General features: G+C 53.1%; 1 protein-coding gene and 1 non-coding gene across 7 annotated transcripts; both read right to left on the reverse strand.

The window, feature by feature from the left end:
* Window positions 1-226: 226 nt before the first annotated feature.
* Window positions 227-20,631, reverse strand: FCSK (fucose kinase). Of its 6 annotated transcripts, none has more exons than XM_055305169.1 (24): window positions 20,488-20,629; window positions 15,731-15,835; window positions 15,028-15,179; window positions 14,188-14,238; window positions 11,199-11,324; window positions 10,763-10,835; window positions 10,274-10,371; window positions 9,824-9,904; window positions 9,083-9,202; window positions 8,737-8,908; window positions 8,285-8,397; window positions 7,527-7,628; window positions 7,244-7,414; window positions 6,849-6,913; window positions 6,088-6,458; window positions 5,262-5,466; window positions 4,919-5,085; window positions 4,603-4,824; window positions 4,105-4,248; window positions 3,851-3,970; window positions 2,062-2,249; window positions 1,875-1,974; window positions 1,147-1,370; window positions 227-977 (listed from the first exon to the last, which is right to left on the reverse strand). In XM_055305169.1, the coding sequence occupies exons 2-24, from the start codon at window positions 15,810-15,812 to the stop codon at window positions 891-893; spliced, it is 3,234 nt and encodes a 1,077-aa protein (XP_055161144.1). In that variant the 5' UTR covers window positions 15,813-15,835; window positions 20,488-20,629; the 3' UTR covers window positions 227-890. The 6 variants fall into 6 exon arrangements, with proteins under 6 accessions (XP_055161144.1, XP_055161143.1, XP_055161147.1 ...); XM_055305168.1 differs by having other exon boundaries at window positions 5,262-5,472; window positions 20,488-20,628; XM_055305172.1 differs by lacking the exon at window positions 1,147-1,370 and having other exon boundaries at window positions 5,262-5,472; window positions 20,488-20,631.
* LOC129498036 (U6 spliceosomal RNA) lies at window positions 15,369-15,474 on the reverse strand. The gene has a single exon (XR_008662068.1). It is a non-coding gene; the product is annotated as a U6 spliceosomal RNA (small nuclear RNA).
* Window positions 20,632-22,186: the final 1,555 nt, after the last annotated feature.

Below are 22,186 nucleotides of genomic sequence, written 5' to 3' on the forward strand. Positions count from 1 at the left end.
AAGGCAAAAGCCTAAAGTCTCAGCCTCCTCCCGCACCCAGAGCAGTGTACAGCCACCATCAGGACCCACATGAAAGGTACCTCAACCTCATCTAATCCTGGATCCTCATCCCCCTCTTGGGCCCTTAGCACGAGAAGCTGGATCATCAGGGGGAGTTTCCCACAGTGCCAAGGCAAGTGGGAATGACTCCTGGTAGGAACAAAAAAAAAGCTTTATGAAAACAACCTGGAGGGGCAGAGCAAATTTATTCCAAGAAGGTTGCAATCCTGAGAACCAACTACCCATAGGCACTGGGTCATGTGGCATAGTCTGTAGTTTTAATGCTTAAGGCCTCTATTAGCAGTGACTCGCTGTAAGACCGCATTGGCTCATGGCCACAAACAAGGAGTATGAGCCCCTACCCCTGTTCCCACTCCCCCATCAAGTCATCCTAGGACTGAATGTTGAACAGGATAACTCTTCTCAAACAGAAGCCTGACCTCTAAGGAAAGCCACAGGAAATGCCTCAATGAGCTTCTTCAGGGTTGGCACTCCTTCTTCGGGCCCTTATGGAGAATGAGGAGGCCAAAGCCCAAGGTGGGCCATGGATTTGTAAAGCCTACATGGGACACTGAGCTTAGGACTTTCCTATGTCCAGATGGAGCAAAGGCCTCGCCTAGGCCATGGTCAACCAGGAGATCACAGTCCTATTCCCAGGCACCATCTGTTTCACCAAGCTCCAGAAAAGGTTGTGACCAAACTCACGTTGGCTGGCTTCCTTTGGGAGCAGATTGACAAAAGGGTAGGTAAAGAGTAGAAGGCTGACACTCCCTTGGGGGAAGAAAAGGTGGGGCAACTGTAGCTCCAGGTTTTCTCCTCTTACAGAGGAATAAGCTTTCTGGGAAGGAACATCAGGTTGAGGTCTCATCCCCCAGCAGCTGCAGGCTCAGGCCCTGAGTGTCCACTTCCACCAGGTGTACACTGTAGTTCCCAAGGCCCTGGGACCAAAAGACAAGGTGTTTAGAGGACAGGAGGCTCCAGGCAAGAATCAGGCCACAAACCACATGCTGCAGTGTGGTGAGGGGGACTTGCCCTGTAGTCCCTGGTTAGTGGTGGGCTACAGTGAGGGCTCCTGTCCTCTACCACACCCCCAACACCATCAGGTACCTCAGTCTTGGCCAGGACAGCCTCCAGAGTCTCCTTTTGCCGTGGCTCCTTGGTCAACAGATAGAGAAAACCCCCGCCACCTGCCCCTGCCAGGCTCTGGCCATGCACATGGGGAGCCAGGACATCCATCATATGCCGTACAGCCAGGGGCTCACAACCTGGAGCCATGAGCTTCTTCTGCTCCCAGTATGTGGTCAGGCACTGGCCCAGCAGAGGCAGGCTCCCTGAGAAGGGGGCAGAGAGGGGAGCGGCATGCATGAGCCAGGATATTCATTCAACACCCGTTTGTAGACTGAATGAGGTGCCAATAAGCACTATGTCACCAGTTTCATGATTAAAAACCTAGACCCAGTACTGGCTGAAAACAGGGTTGTTCGAGGACTAAAGTGCATAGAGCAGCCGGCATGGTGCCCTGTACAGTATTGAGTCAACTGTAGCCACACACATGGAACCCTGATCAGCTGACTGGAGCTCAACAATGGGGATGAGCCTCCTCCCCAGGCTGCTGCCTGGTAGGTGGGGCTGGAGGCCTTCCTCCTGCGCATGTGTTATCCTAAGATATGGCCCCTACATAAGTGTAAGACCCTGCAGAGGACAAGACAGTAGGCTTCTGCCCCCAGGGGCCTCATACATGAAGCCTATGCAAAACCTGCAAAAGTTCCTGGCCTCAGGCCCACACACCACAAGGTACTCCTAGTGCCCTGAGACCCAGGCAAAAAGCACCTCACCTTGGCGGAAGGCTTCAGCACATTCCTCCGTGTGCCGTACCAGGCTGTGGGCATTCTGCACGACGGCAGGCAGCCGGGCATACCAGCTCCTCAGCACATCCTGCAGATGGGGCAGGAGGGATGCAGTAGGGATCTGGGCCCACCTGAGCCAGCTGCCTGCCTCCTTCCCCCTAGGGCCAGGGCTCACCTGCAGAAGATTCCGTGCCAGCCGGGTCTTGCCAGTGTACACCAGGAGCAGGTGGTCATTGAGCTTCTGGACAAACCCCTCAGGCACAGTGATCTCTTCCACCTCCACCTTCAGTGGCAGCTGAGCCCGAGAGCGCCCCACCTTGATGCCAGGCATTAGACCACCCACTTGGTCCTGCCAGCCACCTCCTGCAAGCCCAAGGTCCCATCACTTTTGGAGTCTATCTGGCTCATCTTCTGGCTCCCAGCCTTGCACCCCTGGCAGGGACCAGCATAGGAAGACAGCTAACCCCACTCAGGCTGGGCCAGGTGAGCTATGCAGCTTCTGCCCCCAGACCAGGGAACGGGACTAGCCCAGCACAGGGAAAGGGTTTCACTCTCAAGCCAAGTGGAATTCATAAGACCTGAGTTTGTTGCAGACCCAGTGTGTAAATGGAATTGGGGTAAACCACATCAAAGGATGAGACCTAACAGTAAACTTCTCCCCTCAAGGAGAGATGACATAGGACTTTCCCTGCAGCCTAACAGGCCTCTGCACCCTGTCTTTTCTAATAAAGGGTACTGATGTTAGAAATCAGCCTTTCAGCACCTCTTGTTAAACTTGAAAGAGCTTGTTCACATCTTGCTTTAGCAATGAAAGGTTTGGATCTCTTTTCCTCTTGCAGCTATATAAAAGTGACACTACCTGAGATAATTCTGGGATAGGCCTTTCATACCTGGGGAAGGGCCTGCAAGTACAAAATGCCAATGGCATGAGGCATCTGGAACTTTACAGCCAAAACCTGGTGGTTGGTGTCGGGCCCCAAATGTCAAGAACTCCTTACCAGCACCCTTCTCCTTCAGAGCACTTAGCACAGCTTGTAATTATACATTCATTTGAGTGGTTATTGATTAAGATCTGTCTCCAATAGACTATAGACTTCTGAGGGCAAGGACCCTGTTGTTGCTCATTTTATCCTCAGGGTCCAACACTGAGTGGATACTTAATAAATTGTTGTCAATTGAACAAATTGAAGGCTTTGAATAGTATGCCTCAGAAGGAAAGTGAAAAGGCTGCCCCTTTTGCTAATGACTACGCGTTCTGGGGTGTGAATCATGGCAACGAAAGGAGGAGGCTGGGCTACAGAGTGCCTGGAGGAGATACCAAAGTCAGGTGTCTATTGGTCTTTTGCAGCAGCTTCCCTCTTGGCATCATGCAGGTGAGGCCCTGCATCCTGAAGTGACCAGAGTGCCATATGATCTGGAGTCAGACAAACCTCTAGCTGCTCTCCCTCGTGCATGGATTCCAAGGGGCCATGGTGGCGTGGAGGAGGAAGGTGTTAGTAACGTTCCATTATGATCCCAGCCATGTACTGGCTCTCTGTGCCCTGCTCCATATGGTAGTGGAGGGCATAAATGACCACAGCCCATGGGATGGGCAAGTTGCCAGAAGGCAAGCTAAAAGTTCTGTCCCCTATCCCAAACCCACCTTTGCCCAGCCCCATACTGAGGGACAGTCCTAGGTGAGGAAAGAATGAGGAACAGCACCTGGCATAATGAGTACCTAATAAGACACATGAAAGGTGCAGCACAGAGTCTAGCACTTAATAGGTGCTCCTAAAGCATCAAGCCCTTGTAGGTAGAAACATTTCAAGTTGAAAACCACCAGAAGGGATCAGATTGGTAAGGAAGACGTTCTAACCAATTTAAGGAGTAGTACACTTATGTGGCTGTCTGCAAGTCCAGGGAGCCCCTGGAGGGCCCTAGGAAAATACCCATGACCTCCCTCCTGCCCCAGGGCAATCTTGTACCTGTGGTGAGCACCTGTTCCAGGTGGAGCACTGCATGGATCAGGGCCTCTGTGCCCACGAGCCGGCCCGCGGCCCTCTGCAAGGCAGCCAGGGCTGTGCCTGCCAGGATGCTGCTTGTGCCTGCAGGGTGCAGAGGAAGGTGCCAGCCATGAACCAGCTCTGCCTAGCCCAGTCCTGCCCTACCCACTCCCTCTGCTGGGCAGAGGCCAGGGAGGGGATGCGCTTTGGACAGCGGGGAGACAGGGCCTGCTCACCAAGACCAGAGCCATGGGGCAGCTCAGACCAGGTGTGCAGCTCGAAGCCACCCCCGAAGGTATGCAGCAGCTGCTCTCTCAGCGAAAGCTTGGAGCCGACATGCACAATCCCCGCACAGATGAAGGCTGCCTTCAGCAGAGCCCCTGCAGAAGGACCAGCAAGGAATTTGGTCTCCAAGGGCAGAAGCAGATACCCTAAGCTACCTCCACTATTGCCCGCCCAACATGGGGCTCACTTGGGGACAAAAGCCCAGCAGTATTGTAGGCCCCATCTCTAGGCCATAAAAGGGCCTCTGGTCTCCCAGCAGAGGCAAATGTGCCCAGCCCTACCTCCTGGGCCAGTATGCACCTAGGCAGGATGACTTCAGGGCTCCTCCACCAGACTGGCTCACCCTCAGGCCAAGCCTCTGTGGCCTGCAGGGCCTTCAGGGTTCTGGCCCCATCCCTCAGCTGGCTATGAGTGCCATCCCCACCTGTAGATGTCACAAGTGCCCTGACCTGGGGCATGAGGCTGGCAGTAATCCTGCAGGTCATCTAGGCTCCAGCACACGATCTTCATGGCCATCTTGTCCTGCCGAGGCCCCACTGCCAGCCACAGCTCAGGCTCTGGGATGCGGCGTGCCCTGGCCCCGATGGGCCTGCGGCCATCCACTCGTACAGCCAAACCCAGTACTGCCCCACCAAGCTCATAGGCGAGGGGTGGTGTGTCACTCCAGCCACCTTTGGCAATTCGACAAGACCAAGTTGGTCACAAGAGCTGCCAGCCCAGCTCTGGGGTGGCTGTCCTCACCCCCAGCCCCCACAAGGGGCTCACCAGAGAAATCCACACGAGCCGGGCACTCAGCCACCACCCATTGCCCAGGTGCTGGCAGCTCTACTGGCTCCGTGGAGACAAAGTTCTGGGCTGACATCACAGCCTGGCGGATCAGAATCTGCCCAGCTCCCTCGTAGTGGCGGGCAGCACGCACAAGCAGGGCTGGCCTGCCAAGAGGGAAGGGAGAGACGGTGACTGGAGCCCCAAGCTGGGGGTGGACTGCCTGGGTCTGGGGACCTGACTGCCCTGGGTAACCCTGGGTAGGACACCCTACCTCTGTGGGTTTCTACCTCCAGAGATGGCCAGGGACTTCTCCAAAGGTTTCAAGATCATTAGCACCCACCTGCTCAGCCACTTGTCCCGCTCCTGGGCAAGCGCCTGCACACCCCCAGCCAGGTCCCCACACTCCAGGTATGAGAAGGGCCGCATCCACTCAGGGTTGGCAGCTGGCCCACTCCGTAAGCCCCCTTGGCCCTCTGCCATGCAGCCCAGTACATCCGCCACACAGGCCAGAGCCCGGGCTGCCACACCAGGGTCTCCTGCAGCAGCTGCAACTGAGACACCAGGTGTCACCTGGTGGGGGAAGGAGCTTGCCCCCAGAGTCCTCTGCCCCCAGAAGACTACTTGGCAATCCCTAAACACTCCAGGTCCCTCACACCTCTTCACCTTTGCCCAAGATGTATCCTTTGCCTATGAATGTTCCTCACTTCTCTGTGTGGAAACTGTCTTCTCATCAGCCCCATCCCAGATGTGCCTCTTCACCCCTCACCCAAATGTCCATAGTTGTTACGAGCTCAGGCTCCAGGGTCAAACCACCTGGGTTTAGTCTCAGCCCCACCACCCACCAACTTAAGTGGCTTAGCCATGAGGCTAAGGCTGAGCCCCCCGCCAGTGTGCCTGGACCCCCAGATCCAGCCAGCCACATTCCAGCCCACTGGAAAACACGCAGGGTTTGCTGATGCTCATAGGACCCCAAGGCTCAGCCCCAGGCTTCAGCCTCTCATCAAACCCCCTACTGACAGGGATGAAACTTCCCAGAAAGTTACGAGTACGCTCCACTGTATCCCTCCCCTGCTTTAAAGTCTCATGGCTCCCTAGTACCCTCAGATTAATGACCCAGAGGGCAAGTAGGGCAGGTGACACTGGGACTGGCTTTCCAGCACACTCACCCTGGTCCAGCGTGGCCAGCAGGGGCCTGGGACAGCCCTCTCGGACAGCAGCCCGGATCAGCGGGCGCAGGCTGAGATCCTGCCGGGCCTCCAGCACATGCCTCGCCTTAAGCAGGGCCTGGCGGAAGAACAGGTCCCGGCGGAAGGCCAGTGTGGCAGCCCGGTCCAGGCATGGCTGCAGCTGCTCCCATGACAGACGCCAACAGGCTCGCCAGGCCCGCAGGGCCTTGCCCCCATCCTCCTGGGGATCCAGCATCCACAGCATGTCCTGGGGTCCCAGGGTCCTTGAGGGGTGGAGCACGGGAAAGAGGCGGGCACCAAGAAGGCAACGCTCTGCAGGGGGCGTGTCTGGATCCCACAGATCCCAGGCTCTGATGTGGGGAAAAGGCACATTAGGGCAGAAGCAAGGGCAAGCTCTGGTCACCAAGCTCTGACCGCCTATCAGCTGGGAGTTGACTCATTCACGGGGACAGGACAGATTCCTCTAAGGCAGCCCAAGTGGACAATTCAGAGATGGAGGCCCAGCTGCCTTGCCTCCTTTCCCAGACCAGTGAACAAAATCCCCAATCCTGGGTGGGAATTTGGAGTTGCCCAGGAAGGTGCTGGGGCAAATGAGGCTGCCCAAATCAACCCCAGGCCCAGGGATGGTTGGAGGGCCAGGTGCCGCTCTGGGGCAGGAACAAGGGCAGGGATGAGCCTCAGGAAAGCAGCCACCCTGGCTGCCTCAGCCCACGGAGGCCCGGCGGGACCATCCGCCTTACCGAACACCTGTCTTCTGGAAGAATTCACTCCAGGACATGTTGAGATACGTTCCTGTCCCCCGTCTCTGGGGGAAGAGGAGGAGGCAGTCAGGGTTCCCAGGGCCACAGAAGGGGGTTATGGACATGAAGGCCAGAGGGGACAGGAAGGGAGAGGGGCACATACACGAGCAAGTTCTGAAACACCGCATCAAGCCCTGGAGGCTCACTGCGCCTGCCCAGTTCAGGAACCTGGAGCCGTATCCTGCCTCTAGGCCCAATCCCCCATACCCGGCTCTGCAGTCCAAGGTGGTCACCACCCTCTCTGAACCTGTGTCTGGCCTACAACATGGGCATAAAAATCCCCACCCAGCCCGCCACACAGAGCAAACAAGGAGGGAAGTCAGGTGGACACCTACCTCCCAGCTGTCCAGACGGCCAAAGACCGTGAAGACTCGGCTCGGAGCACCATGCAGCCGCACATGATGTCCCTGCAGGACGAGGTCGTGCAGCTCCAAGCCATGCAGTGCCTCACACTGGGCCGCATCGAGGCCACTCACCAAGCAGCCGGTGCCAATGTGAACAGGGCCCTGGGAGAAGAAAATGCAGGCATCCTAGCATGGCTCTTAATACCCCCACCAACGCACACAGGCCCCGGCCCCTGTAGCCTGCCCTCCCTCTGGCCCTGCTCTCGGGCCTCACCTGAAGGTGGCAGTGCTGCAGGACACTCCCAGGACCCAGCTGGACAGGGCCCTCCAGCAGGCAGCTGACCACAGAGCTCTCGGCCCCCAGGAGCTGTGGCTCCTGTGAAGCCAGGGAGGAGGTCATGAGGGGCCAGGGCCCAGGGCTGCCCAACCCCTCCGCATCCAAGGAAGGCCCCAGCCTGAATTTCTGCAGCTCCCCGAGCCTGATGACCAGCCAGATCCCTCTGCCCTGGCCTGACCTCACGCCAACTCCCATCCCACCTTGTTCATGCTGCTCCCCCACCGGCAAGCTCTGCCCGTGTTCTCCTCCAGAGCGAGTCTGCGCTCAGTAACGGAGGTCCCAGCAGCTGACGGCTCTCCCAGAAATCCTCTCCAACCCATCCAACCACCCCCATCCCTGCCACCCCGAGGGCCACCTAAGAACTCACCCCGCCCCCCTCCTCAGCCCATCACCCCACATGTGCTGTCCCCCCAGGCAGACCCTGCAGAAAGCATGGAGGGCGTCTTCTCTAGTTTCTCAGTCAGGCAGACCTGGAGGTAGAGTTCTGACTTGGCCACCTATCGGCTGTGACTTCAGGCAAGCCACCTCACCTCTCGCTGAGGCTCCTGAGCCTCCCTCATGTGAACAAGAATAACGATGCCTACACTCCTAGGTGGTCTGTTCCAAGCATGGGCTTTTCTTTCCCTTTCCTGAAGCCCCTGCCCCACCTGTCTGCAGGCACCCGGCAGGTGCACCTCCCTCCAGGCAGGTCTTACCTCCACCTGGGAGTGCACTACCTGCGCACTGGGAGCCCCTGGGAACGTGAGGCTATACAGGAACTCACTGGCTGAGCTGGTCATGTAGCTGTAGCTGCCATCAGGGACGTAAGCTGTAAAGATACAAGAACTGACCCCAACCCCATGCTTGCTGCAGCTCTGCCGCCAGGCCACCTCCCACCAGAACACATTCTTTTTTTTTTAGGAATGCCAATGAGCCTATTGTGCCAGTGGGGAAGTTGAGATCCAGAGGCTCAGCCACTGTCCAAGTCACATGGCATGAAAGTAGAAAGACTGGAACTGGAGCCCAGGAATGAGGCAAAGGAAGAAGAGAAGAGAGTTATCGGTTCTGGTCTGGGAGAGGGGAATTGTCCGGCGTGCACTAGGCCTGCCTGTTCCTAGGGTCCTCACTCTTGTTGCCCCACCCCAGAGAGCCAAGGGGCAGTACCCACCCATGGTGAGGGGCTGATCACGAAGCTCCCTCCACAGCTCAGCCCGGGCAGCCTGCAGATAACCTGCGATGTCAGAGTCACCTTGCCCCATCTCCGGGGGATGTCCTGACAGGAAGTCCTCCCTGTTCACATTCCGAGCCATGCAGAGCAGGATGTCGAAAAAGAGAGACAGCTGGGGCAAGGGTAGGAAGCACAGCTATTGGAAAGGTTCCTAGGTGAAGCTGGGGCAGTCCCAGAAACGCTGATCCAGAGAGGGAAAGGGACTGGCCGAAGGCCACACGACCAGGCTGTCAGCATCAGGGCCTCTGTCCAAGGCCAGGGGACCCCTGTCCACACCCCCAGTCACCTGGACAGGCCGGGCTCCAGAGTCCAAGCCCATGTAGGTGCAGGCATCCAAGGGTGGGCTCACATGGGTGGCCAGGAGGTGCTCAGCAGTCTCCACAGAGAAGAAGGCAACCCCGGAGACCTGGAGAGGTCAGGGTCAGCAGGGAGGACACTGGGGCCAGGCTTGGGCCTGAGCTGGGAAGGGCACATGCAGACGAGCTAGGCAAGGTTGGCTGCCATACCAGGCAGAGCGCTCTGTCTCTGGGCTACTCCAGCACCCAGGCTCCAGGTGTACTGGGAGTGGCTCCCACTCAGGGATCACTCAACAGGCATGTTCTGGGACCCCCCTCAATTTTCAGGCCTTCCTGAACTAGAGATAGAGAACAAGAAATAGTTCCCTATCTTCCCCAAGTCCAGTCCCAAACCCTGACCCAATAGTTTTATCCTTGTCTTTCGGTCTAGAAGGATCCCCCAAGTCAGATTCTAGACTTCCTCCCACCTGCATTCCAAAAATTACTCACATTCCGGTTCTAGCCTTTCTGGTTCAAGACAAGACCCTGAATTCCAAGGCCACACCTTCCTCAGATTCTAGCTCTACTTGCTCCCCCAAATGCCAGTTCTAGACCTTACTCAGATTCTGGTTCTAGCCTGACCCCAGAATCTTCTGGAAGGAGCAGAGCTCTGCCCTGAGCAGGAAGGCAAATATTCCCTTCCTCTTCCCATAAGGTCTCCAAAGCCCCCGGCGTGGGTCTGGCAGCTGTACCAGTGGCACTCGCCCATCCGGCCTGGCACACAGTTGTATCTCTGCCTCCGTGCCCTGGTAGTAAATATCCAAAACAAAGCCCTATGTGGGAGGGAGAAAACAGAGTTAGGGAAAGGAGCAAAAGAGGATCAGCAAGGAGGGCATGATAAGGTGTGCTCCAAATGAAAACGTAGGACAGAAATCTGATAGGTATCAGCGTGCTCCCAGGGACACGAGCGCCAGAGACTCCCACCCCCCGACGGTAGAGGGCAGGCTTTGAATGTCTTCACATGGCCAGTGGACAATTCTTGTTTAGCAAAATACTGAGTGAGCCCAAGGGCTGTTTGGAGGGGAACTCCTCCAAATCCAGACCATGCCTGGAAGTCCAGGAGGACAGGCTCCCACAAGCATAAGACTAGGAGGCCAACCCTGATGGTCCAGCTGCCCACAGCGCTGCCCCAGGGACACTACCTGGGAGTCGGTGAGGTAAACACCATGGTTCTGGGCATAGGCCATGCTCCCTGGAAGGGCAATCACTCTGGCTCCCCGGAAGTTGTCCCAGCTGATCCCTGTGATTGAGGCAGTGAGGAGGTTCCCTGAGGGCTCCAACCCAAGGCAAGGGGGTTGAGCTCAGGGCAAGTGGCATCCAGACACCTCTAAAGGGAATATGGTTTTCAAAGCCAAATGGAGATTCGTTTGGGAGAAGGACAACACCTCCCCTCCCAAAATTCTTCCACAGAGCCGGGCAGGGCCGAAGGGGCAGGGCTACGGGTCTCCATTCAATAGCCAGGCAGACAGAACCCAGTTGCGGAAGGGAAGCCCTGCCTCTGGGTCTGGGCTTCAGGCTCCACAGCCTACAGCTTCCCTTCTGAGCAGGGCAGCAGGCCAGGCCCGGAGACCAAGGAAGACAGGTGCCTGCCTGTGGCTGGGGTAGGCAGTCCCAAGCCTTCTCAGGCTCACCTGGGTCCAGAGGAACAGAGAGCAGCATGTCGGTGCTGCAAACCCATACACCTGGTGGGGAGCCCGGGCCCAGCTGTGGAGGAGAGAGAGAATGCCGCTGGTGGCCTGGCCCAGCCCTCCCTCTGCTCCCACACAACCCCGTCTTGACTTGTTGTGTGCACTCCAGTGGCCATCCTGTCCAGGACTCTGGCTGCTGAGGTAATGGGGCCTCTCCTGCCCTGTGGTGCCAAGGCTGGTCCTTCCCTCTACTCTCAGGACCACACCTTCCCACCGGCATGGCCAAGATGAACTTCCTGAAGCTCTAACTCCAGGTACCTCCGAAGCCGTTCTTCCTGGTGCCTTCTGTCTGCACCAACACAGACTACATAGCTGGTGATGCAGTAGGAAAGGTGTGGTTCTCTCTGCCATGAGGCCCCATGGTCACCACCAGCCTTACCCGATGACTCATGATGTCCAGCAAGCAGTCCAGGTTGCAGACGACAGCCTCCACTGGAGCCTGGGGGTTCTCCACAGGGAGGCAGGTGAAGGCCCTGCCACAGTCATCCAAAGGGAAATCTCGTCCCTAGGGAGGGAGCAGGGACAGGAGAAAGAACCCTTGGGTTAGAGAGCCTGGGAACAGCTGTGCAAAGGCAAGAAGCCATCAAGCTAGACTTTTTAAATGTGTTTTCTTGGAGGGCCTGGCTGGCTCAGTCAGTGGAGCATTCGACTCGATCTTGGGATTATGCGTGTGTGTGGAGTTCAAGCCCCACTTTGGGTATAGAGATTACTTAAAATCTTAAAATAAAACAAAATGTGTTTTCTCTTATAATGTTTTCGACTATGTGATTACGGTGAAAAATTAGAAAATGCAGATCTGCAAGAAGAAAACAATTCCTCAGGGATAAAAGCCATTGCCTTCATTTTGAGCTATATCCTTGCAGGTTTTCCTTTAATTTTTTAATGAGATTATGAGAAGATGGAGACAAAAGAACTTAACACACACACATACACTCACACAAGTAAAACTAGGGGAAAAGATTGGGAATTAAATCAATTTCAATATCCTAGCTGTGGTTATACTATAGTTCTCAAAAATATCATCACTGGAGGAATCTGGGCAAAGTTTGCAAAGGCTTCTTTCCATATTATATCTTGCATGTCATGGATCTATCCTCATCTTAACCAAAATTCCAAAGAAAAGGGCATCTGGTTGGCTCAGTTGGTAGAGCATGGGACTCTTGATCTCGAGGTGTAAGTTTCAGCCCCCTGTTGGGTATAGAGATTACTTTTTCTTAAAATCTAAACAAGGGGCACCTGAGTAGCTCAGTTGGTTAAGTGGTTCAGTGACTGACTCTTGATTTTGGCTCAGGTCATGATCTCAGGATCATGAAATCAAGCCCCCATCAGGCTCCACGCTTAGCAGGGAATCTGCTTAAGATTCTCTCCCTCTGCCCTTTCCCTAGATCATGTGTGTGTGTAGTGTGTATGTGCATTCTCCTTCTCTCTAAAATAAATAAATAAATCTTAGAGACACCTGGGTGGCTCAGTGCGCAATATCCCACTGCTCCCTTGGGGTATATTCAGTAAACTTCTATCTTGTTTGTTCTACCTCAAGTGAATTCTTTCACCGTCTGCACCTCCAGCTTCCACTCAATCAGGTCACCCCACATTTGGGGGCCCCAGTCAGATCAGGAGACACCATAATATGTAGTCCTAGTTATGGACTTCCTGTTCTGAATCACTGATCTTAAAGGGACAGACAGTATTTTGGGCTAGGGGGCCATATATAGTCTCTGTTATACTCAACTTGGTAATTGTAGGTCAAAACCAGCCTTAGGGAATATGTAAAATAACAGGTTTTGCCTTGTTCCAATATAAGTTTCTTTATAAAACATACAGCCGGGGCACCTGGGTGTCTCAGTGGTTGAGCATCTGCCTGTAGCTCAGATTGTGACTCCAGGGTCCTGGGATTGAGTCCCGCATCAGACTCCCCATAGAGAGCCTGCTTCTCCCTCTGCCTATGTCTCTGCCTCTTTGTGTGTCTCTCAGGAACAAATAAATAAAATCTTTAAATAAATAAGAAATAGATAGATAGATAGATAGATAGATAGATAGATAGATAGACAGACAGCCGCCTGGGTGGCTCAGTGGTTGAGCATCTGCCTTTTGCCCAGGGCATGATCCTGGGGTCCTGGAATTGAGTCCTGCATCTGGTTCCCTGCATGGAGCCTGCTTCTCCCTCTGCCTGTGTCTCTGCCTCTCTCTGTGTCTCTCATGAATAAATAAATGGAATCTTTAAAAAAATAAAATAAAAATCTAAACAAACAAAAAGAATGGCTGAAGAAAGTTTAGCAAAAAGTTTCCAATTAAAAAGCTGATATCAATGTATATAAACTTGTGTGGCTGGCTTTTCCCACTAAACAGTGAAAACATTCCCTGAATGTTCAGAGTGAGCCAGGCCAGGCCCCGTTTAAGCATTTACCGTGGATCGTCTCAGCACTTCCCCATGAAGTAGAAACTTTTGCCAACCTCATTTTACAGATGATGAAACTAATACCTAGAAAGAAAGGGGGGATCCCTGGGTGGCGCAGCGGTTTGGCGCCTGCCTTTGGCCCAGGGCGCGATCCTGGAGACCCGGGATCGAATCCCATGTCGGGCTCCCGGTGCATGGAGCCTGCTTCTCCCTCTGCCTGTGTCTCTGCCTCTCTCTCTCTCTGTATGACTATCGTAAATAAAATTAAAAAAAAAATTTTAGAAAGAAAGGACCAAGTGACTTGTCCAACGTCACAGAGCTGTTAAGTCTCTTTCCAGGTCAATGCATAGTTAGTTGGACTTTTTTTTTTAGGATTTTATTTATTTATTCATGATAGACAGAGAGAGAGAGAGAGAGGCAGAGACACAGGCAGAGGGAGAAGCAGCTCCATGGAGGGAGCCTGACGCGGGACTCAATCCCGGGGCTCCAGGATTACGCCCTGGGCCGAAGGCAGGCACCAAACCGCTGAGCCACCCAGGGATCCGAGTTAGCTGGACTTTTTTTTTAATTTATTTTTATTTATTTATGATAGACATAAAGAGAGAGAGAGAGAGAGAGAGGCAGAGACACAGGGAGAAGCAGGCTCCATGCCAGAAGCCCGACGCGGGACTCGATCCCAGGACTCCAGGATTGTGCCCCAGGCCAAAAGCAGGCGCGAAACCACTGAGCCACCCAGGGATCCCCTTAGCTGGACTTTTAAATCACTGTCTACACTCCGCCAGGGGGATACGCTGCATATATACAGCCTGCTCCCTATTTCTAGACCCTTGGATCGATTCTGATTCTGATTCTTCCGGAGTTGCACAATGAGCATCTTGCACAAACATGAAGATAGAAGACCTATCTAACCCCAAGGATCAATGGTTTCAGCCTTCTGCATGGCCCCTGAAGACATACGTGGCCGTCTACTAACCATGTGCAGGATAAGGATCCGGGCAGAGTGCAGGACATCAGATGTCACCACCTGTCAAAAGTGGAAGAGCCCTGTTGACAGAATCCTGGGCAGATGGCACCCAAGGACATTGTCCTCTTGTCCAGGGAGAGACCCCAACACAAATCCACTCAGGTACCAAAGGAAGAAAAGACAAGGTCAGAACCAATGGCCACAGGCAGGCAAGGGGCAGCTCTGCCCCCTCCTCAATAAAAGAGCCTACTGGCCCTCCACCTGGGACACTCCTCTGTCCCTGTTTTTCAGGGGAAGCTATAGGCAAGAATGTGAGGCTAGCTGGGTGACTCACGGTAAGTCAGCTCCATGGCAACCACACAGTGCTGTCCTTCCCTGCCAGTGCCACATCCATCACCAGAGTGTGTCCATTCCTGTGACCACCCAGGGTGCCATGAGGACAAGGTGACTGAGCGAAGGGGCTGTGTGTTGGGGAGACCTGGCCCACTGGGAACACTGACCCCTGTGCCCCACACAAAGGGGCAGTTATACCCTCATTCCAGCAAACAGTTGTCATGGGGGAAGGAGAGGCCAGGATAGTAAGACAGAAGTTTTCAAGAGAAGCCAGAAAGCCTAATTCTGACGTACTGGCTCTGATGTTCTAAAAGCACTAGAAAGTCCAGCCCTGACTTCTACCCCACCTGATGAGTCTGTCCAATCTATGGGTACAGAAATTGGTACCAAATGCTGAACTGGCCAGGTGATGGAGCCCAAAGAGCTGGTGGTGGCCCTGGAAACAATCTGTCTTGAGCCCCCATCCCTGTTTGGACCAGGACCTGTGGCAGAGGATAACACGTCATGAGCACTCACGGTGAAGCCTGCCCGGGCACTCAGGTGTTCAGCAGCCACCAGCAGGGCATTGAGGGTGGCTCCTCCGCTGCCCACACGCGTCTCAGGGTCCTCCACAGCCAGTAACAGTGTCCTGGCCGGGATCTGCTCCCGCTTCTGTCGCACTTCCAGCTCTATGGTCAGAACACAAGCTGGGACTGGCCCCCAACCTCCCCACCCTGTTCCAAAGCATCTAGAGCAAATCTACTGATAGTCATTACTTTCTCTTCTTTGACTTAGGAGCTTCTTTTTAATTGAGGTATAATTGGCATGTAACATTATATTAGTTTCCACTGCACAACATAATGATTCAGTATTTGTGAAAAAATATAGAATGCTTCACAAATGTGCATGTCATCCTTGCAGAGAAGCCATGCTAACTTCTCTGTGTGGCTCCAATTTCAGCATATGTGCTGCCAAAGTAAACACTTAGTTAGCTTTTCTTGGAGTAAGCTCATTAGATCTTCACCCAACTCTATGAGGTAAGTACAACCAGTCCCATTTAACAGATGAAAAAACTGAGTCTTAATGAAATGACATGATGTATATTGAGGTCACATGGCTAGAAAGAAGCAGAATCTGGGCTTGAACCTAGGTCTTCCTGGCTCATGGGCTGTAAGGGTACAGACCAGTATCTGATGGGGATTCTACATCAGAGGCAAAGTGGGAAGGGAGGGTCCCCTACCTCTCTGGAAGACATGGACACTATCCTTGTACTGGCATGTCAGGATGATGACCGTCCAATCGACCCCCTTCGGCTGCTCCATTCTGTTCAAAGTAGAGGGGCTCCCTGAAGCAGAGATATAGGTGTGTGTGAACTTTTGAAAACAATTACCTTACCCTAAAATTGATTCTTTCTGGTACACAGTTCTGTGAATTTAACACAAGTATAGGGGCACCTGGGTGGCTCAGTCAGTTAAGCATCCAACTCTTGATTTCAGCTCAGGTCATGATCTTTCTCTCTCTCTCTTTCCCTCTGCCTCTCTCCCTCCCCCTCTAAAAAAAAAAAAAAAACCCTCACATTCTTGTGATTCTAGATTCTTGTGGGCACCACTACTTTCTTTTTTTTTTTAAGATTTTATGTATTTATTCATGAGAGACAGAGAGAGAAAGGCAGAGACATAGGCAGAGAGAGAATCAGGCTCCCTGTGGGGAGCCTGATGCGGGACTTGATCCCAGAACCTTGGGATCATGACCTGAACCAAAGGCAGACACTCAACCACTGAGCCACCCAGGTTTCCTGGACACCACTACTTTCCACACCAAAAAAAAAACAAAAAACAAAAAACAAAAACAAAAAACCTCCTGCATGCTATCCCTTTGGCACACCCCCCTCATCCCTCACCCCTGACAACCACCCTGTCTGTTCTCCATAGCTCCAGTTGGATGATAATTTTTTAAGACTGGCTTTTTCACTCAACATAATGCCTTTGAGATTCACCCAAGTGACCGCACACATTAGTAGTACTTTCTCTTTATTGGCCAAGCAGCATCCCACCGCGTGGACTGGTATCCATGGCCTGTGTGTCCATCCAGCTATCAAAGGACATCTGGGCTATTTCCAGGTTTGGGGAATCATGAATAGAGCTGCTTCGAACAACTGTGTGCAGGTTTAGTGCGAACATAAGCCTTCACATCTGCCGGTGTATATCCAGGGTGTCCCTCATCCTTCAGTTATTGCCTGTGAGCTAGGGGGGAGGAGAGGGACGGAGGTTCTAACCTCCCAGGCTCCTGAGGCCAAGGGCAATTCCTTGGAGAAGGGAGCAGCTGGTGGAGGGGTGTCAACAGCGCCCACTACAGGGACCTCAGAAGGGATCTCCCCTCCCAGAAGATCCAAGCCAGAAGGGGGCTACAACCCACCGGACAGACATCTTCTTCCAGGGCACTCTGAGCAAGTGAGGGGAAAGTGGGCCTAAGCTATGGCTTTCCCCTCTCCCATCCCCTTCAACATTTCTCTCCTACCAGATGAGAAATCAACGTGACTCCAGAGCCCCCCTAAGACCTTCTGCGGACAAGTCCTCAAAGGTACGCTGGCATCTACCTCTGGCAGGGGTCCAGCTGCTGTCCCCCAAAGCAGCCCAACCCCACCTCTTCTCTCTGACTTCCAAAGCTCAGCATGGGGAGTGAGGATGGGGTGCCCAGAATGTGTGTCCAGTAGTCAACCCACGCTCCCACTAGGAGCCAACAGAAGCAACGTCCTTTTATACCACACTCTGCTGCCATTAAGCCTATGGTTAGAGCTGACAGATACAACCATTTAGCAACACCCACACTCCCACCAGCTTTCAGGGAGAGCCTCTACCACTAACAAAAATTGCTCTGCTTCCTGCTAAGCCCAGGAGGGAAATCCAGAGGGAAAATTCTGAGCTGGAGACCTTGGCCAGCCACCTGAGGAAAATGGCATTCCCTAGGAGGTCCATCTGGCCTTTCCAGTAAAGAGGCTTCAAGGAATTCCAGCTTGGCCACAAACTCACTGTGTGATCTCCAGCACCCCTAACCTTCTCAGGCCTCCCGTGGCAGAGTATAACTGACAAATGCCCCCAGCCTGTTCACATGGAGGCCACACTTCCCACCAACTGTTCCCAACCAATCAATGACTCCATGCATTAGGAACATGAACACAGACCCATTCTTGCAAGATGGGGATCCTCTGACAGGCAACCTTGACTCCTGGGGTCCCCACCAACCCAAAAGAAATGTCTCAGAACTTCAAGGCAGGGGATCCCTGGGTGGCGCAGCAGTTTAGCGCCTGCCTTTGGCCCAGGGCGCAATCCTGGAGACCCAGGATCGAATCCCACGTCGGGCTCCCGGTGCATGGAGCCTGCTTCTCCCTCTGCCTATGTCTCTGCCTCTCTCTCTCTCTCACTGTGTGCCTATCATAAATAAATTAAAAAAAAAAAAAGAACTGCAAGGCAGTCAGAGATCTTCCCACCCTACCTCCTTCCTTCACTCCTTCCCTCCCTCCCTCTCTTCCTCCCTTCCTTTCTTCTGGTGCTCCTTCAGAGGCAGCAGCCTGACAGCTCTCCCTGTCTCCTCTAGCTCCCTCCCCTTTTACCCCTTTCCCCAATAAATCTCTTGCAAGTCTAGTCCTATCTTGGTCTCTGCCTCTCCAAGGACCTGAACCAAAGTGCAGAGTATAATATCAGATTGTCTCTTGCCACCTTCAAAGGAAAAAAAATCATTGTAAGAACCTCTAACTTCATGTCAGCAAAGTACTACCTTTATCCTCAAAGGTTAAGAAACCAAGGCACAGAGAGATTAAGTAACTTGCCCAAGGTCTCACAGCCAGCAGGTAGCACAGCCAAATTTGAACCAGACATTTTTTTCTCCAGAGTCCATTCTCTTAACCACTATCTACTTTGTGGGCACAAGGAAACAGTAAAAGGAGTAAATACATGTAAAGTGCTCAGTGTGTGTTAGCTATTATGATAAAAGCCTAAACAAATACAAGGTGATAATGAAATGAAGACAATGTTAATGATAAAAGCCACTGGGACTGAGCTCACCACTCTGTCCATAGTTAAAACACTATGATTTTTCATCCTCACAACACCCCTGCAGGATAAGTATTATTGTCTCCACTTTACAGAGGCTAATGGATGCTGCAGCCAGGAGACTGGGACCTGGGTCACTCCAATTTTTATACAGGTAACGGTGGTAATGATATTTGGTCCCAAGCAAAGATGCTGAAAGAGAGTAAGGAAGAAATGCTGCGAGGAGGGTCCAATGACCCTGAAAATCTAAGCCTCATCTTAGTCTCAGCATAGTGACTGGGAGACATGGACAGGTGACAGATCTTGGCCAGAGGGAAGAGGGCAGGCCAATCTGGACTTGCACCCTCCTAGAGACTTAGGGCAGAAGAGCAGTGGGCTGAGATCAGCCCTCGGGGCTCTGTTCCCATAACGGACTCTCCCTGTGTGATTCTGAGCAGGTTACCTCACCCCTGCAAGCCAAAGATACCAACCTCCTAGACTGCTGCTGGTATTAAATAAAACGTAAAAGATGTGGATCACAGTGGGGGCTCAATGAGTGGTAGCTCTCTCCAGCAGGGAAAGGGAACAGGAGAGTTCAACTTGACCCTGAAGTCGATTGGAGTAAAGGCTCTGAACATTCTTCAGGCCAAAAATGCCCCTGAAGATGAAAAAGTCAGGGAAGGTCTAGGGAAATCAAGCCAGGATCAAGGAGCATGCCTTGCTAGATCAACCAAAGGGTATTTTATGACAACACAGAAAGTGGAAGGACACTGGTGGCTGAAGCTCAGGAAGCATTTTTACAGGGACCAATGCCAAAGACACCACAGAATCAGCTCACACGACTCCTTCAATAGCCCTAGGAATTGGATCTTATCACACTCATGAATGACACAGATAAGGTGACAAACTGAAGGAGATTAGTCTGCTCAAAGTCATATACAGCTGGTACAGGTGGGGCAAATGTGTTCAACACCAAGGTTCACGTTCTTCACCGTCCTCTTGGAACAAGACACCTATCCTGCAGTCTATGCCCTCTGTCACACCTGACGTTCACAGAAAACTTTGAAAAGAATACAGACCTCGGGATCCCTGGTGGCTCAGCAGTTTAGCACCTGCCTTCAGCCCAGGGCGTGATCCTGGAGACCCGGGATTGAGTCCCATGTCGGGCTCCCTGCGTGGAGCCTGCTTCTCCCTCTGCCTGTGTCTCTGCCTCTGTGTGTGTGTGTGTGTGTGTCTCATGAATAAATGAAATTTAAAAAGAGAGAGAGAGAGAATACAGACCTCTATTCCAATATTCTGTCCACTTTCAAGAACGCTTCATCTACGGAGGCCAAGTTTAACATGCTCGGCCAATGTTCCCCTCTAGAAAACTGGATAGGGAAGGGGAGCCAGGGACAGAATAAAATAATAAAACCTCTTCATAAATGCTTTTTGAAGAGAGGTAGGGCGGGGATTTTGCATTTTAGAGCTTTAAAGGTAAAAACAAAACAAAACAAAACAAACAAAAAAGAACAGGCTCATGAAGGGATCTGATTTGCCTTCTGGAAAATAGACAGACGTTGACTCGGAGTAAAATCACTTAGTAACTTATACAGAAGTCCTATAAACGAGATTCGTGCGTAACTGATGAGCCCAGATGGGGTAAAGTGAGGCAAGAGACGTGGCCTCAAAGCAAAGTCAGCAGCGCCTGGGGTGAGGCGCCCCCGGGGCTCGTACCCCCCCCCGGGCCCAGGCGCCCCCGGGTGCCCCCGCGCTGGCCGGGCCCAGACCACCCGCCGAGGCAGGACCTCCCGACGCCCCTACAGCCAGGAGACCCCGGGGGCGCCGGCGGAGTTCACGAACACTCTTCCCGAAGCGGGAACCTGGAGGCCACTGGACCAGCTCGGTCCTGCGGGTCTGAGAGCAAGGGCCGAAAAACAGTCGGGGGCGCTGGGGTGTGCGGAGCGGGGGCCGGCCGGGACACACTTACCAGCCTCCGCCGGGCGTTGGGCGCAGCGGGCTCTTTAACGCGGGGCTGCTCGTCCCTTCGCGGCGCACCCTGGGAAATGTAGTTTCACCCCTGCGCCCGTCCCGGCTTGTTCTCCCCCAAAACACTGACTCCGAGCTCTTTATTGCCCTTTATTGCCGGGGTACCCAGATCTGGTGAGGGCCGCGCTTTCCTAAAGGGCGTGCCCGTTCAGATCGAGAAGGGAGGTGAGGCGAGAAGGGAGGAGAGGCGAGAAGGGGGGGGGGGGGGCTGCGCTGCTCAGCAAAACTACAATTCCCAGAGGAACGAATGCGTCTTAAAGACACAGCCTCGGTTTCAGGCGCTTTAGGTTCCACGTTGAAGGGTCTGTTTGGTCCCCCAGCCCGGACCAGGGGCAGCTGCTTTTCTCGGAAGAAAATAAAATCCTTTGAGGGGTAAAATAAATAATAACAGCTGTTGCCGGATCATAAGCGGCTCCTATCGGATTGGCGTTTGGCTGGTGCTTTTCGCGGGTTTTATCACTCCGGTGCTTCCGGAAGAAACTTTTCCAGCTCTGCAGTCGGAAGGGCATCTGCGGAGCTTTTGGAAAAGTTGTGCCTTGTGTGTAGCCGAAAAGTTGGAAACACCTTTTCTCTAGGGGACATCCATGCCATGGAATACTATGCAGCAATTAGAAAGAAGGAGGTAAAACTGTGTTACAGTAGGGAGCCGCGTTCCTGATACTTGGTTAAGGGGGGAAAGCAAGTTGTAGAGGAAGCCGGTCCTGTCGAAAATAACGTAGATAGACACAGTTTCCCTAACAGGAGGGAGATTGCTAGGGATGGGCCAGGAGAACTTGAGTTTCATCGCTATTGCTTGGATTTTTCTTGCAACAGTATGCCTTCCAAATCTACCGTCTCATCTCGGTAGGGAGCCTGAGGCCTTGGCATCGATCTCAAAGGAGATGAGGGACCCTGCTCCAACTCTGTGTAACCTTAGCCAGTCACTTGGCTACTCTGTCTCCTTGTCACCATCTGTAACACAGGTTAATAATAGTATCAAATGCCTGAGATGGTTGTGAGGATAGGATACATTCTTGACTCTGTAATAAATGCTCAAAAGACATTAACCATTAATAGGATTATTTTTATTCTTCTTCTCGCGTTGCTTCATTAAAGCAGGGTCTTGCCCATGATTGTATCCTCAGTCCCCAAAACAGTGCCTAGAACATTGTAGGTGGTTAAAACAATTTGTCAAATGAATGCATAACCAAGGATTCCCTACTCAGTCCCCACTACCCTGCCTCCTCCCCTAAATCTCTCTCCTTCCCTTGGTCTTCTCCCCCTGACGTTGTTCCCCCCTCTTCACTTGGCCCCACTTCAGTGCCTGTTCTCTCTTCTGTGAACCTAGGAAGCCTCCAGGGAAGTGATAAGCTGTCTCCCACTGCTGCTGTTCTCAGCAATGCAGATCCCTGCTCTGCAGTGGAGTGGAAGGCAGGGATGCCTACAACTTTGGCAGGGGCTTTGGCAGGGGCTCAAGGACAACGGTGTGCACCAAGGAGCTCAGAGAGAGACAAAGGAGTCACCCCACTTCCTAGGGCAGGCATGCTGAGGGGGGAGCTCCAAAGTCACTCTAGAATTCCCTGGTCTGAGTACCAAAGATACTCAAGGAATATGTTTAATAAGATGAAGCCCTTGGTGCAATCTGTCAGCAACAGTCATAA

This window comes from Nyctereutes procyonoides, unplaced genomic scaffold (assembly GCF_905146905.1).
Source record: "Nyctereutes procyonoides isolate TBG_1078 unplaced genomic scaffold, NYPRO_anot_genome, whole genome shotgun sequence".
Lineage (NCBI taxonomy): Eukaryota > Metazoa > Chordata > Mammalia > Carnivora > Canidae > Nyctereutes > Nyctereutes procyonoides.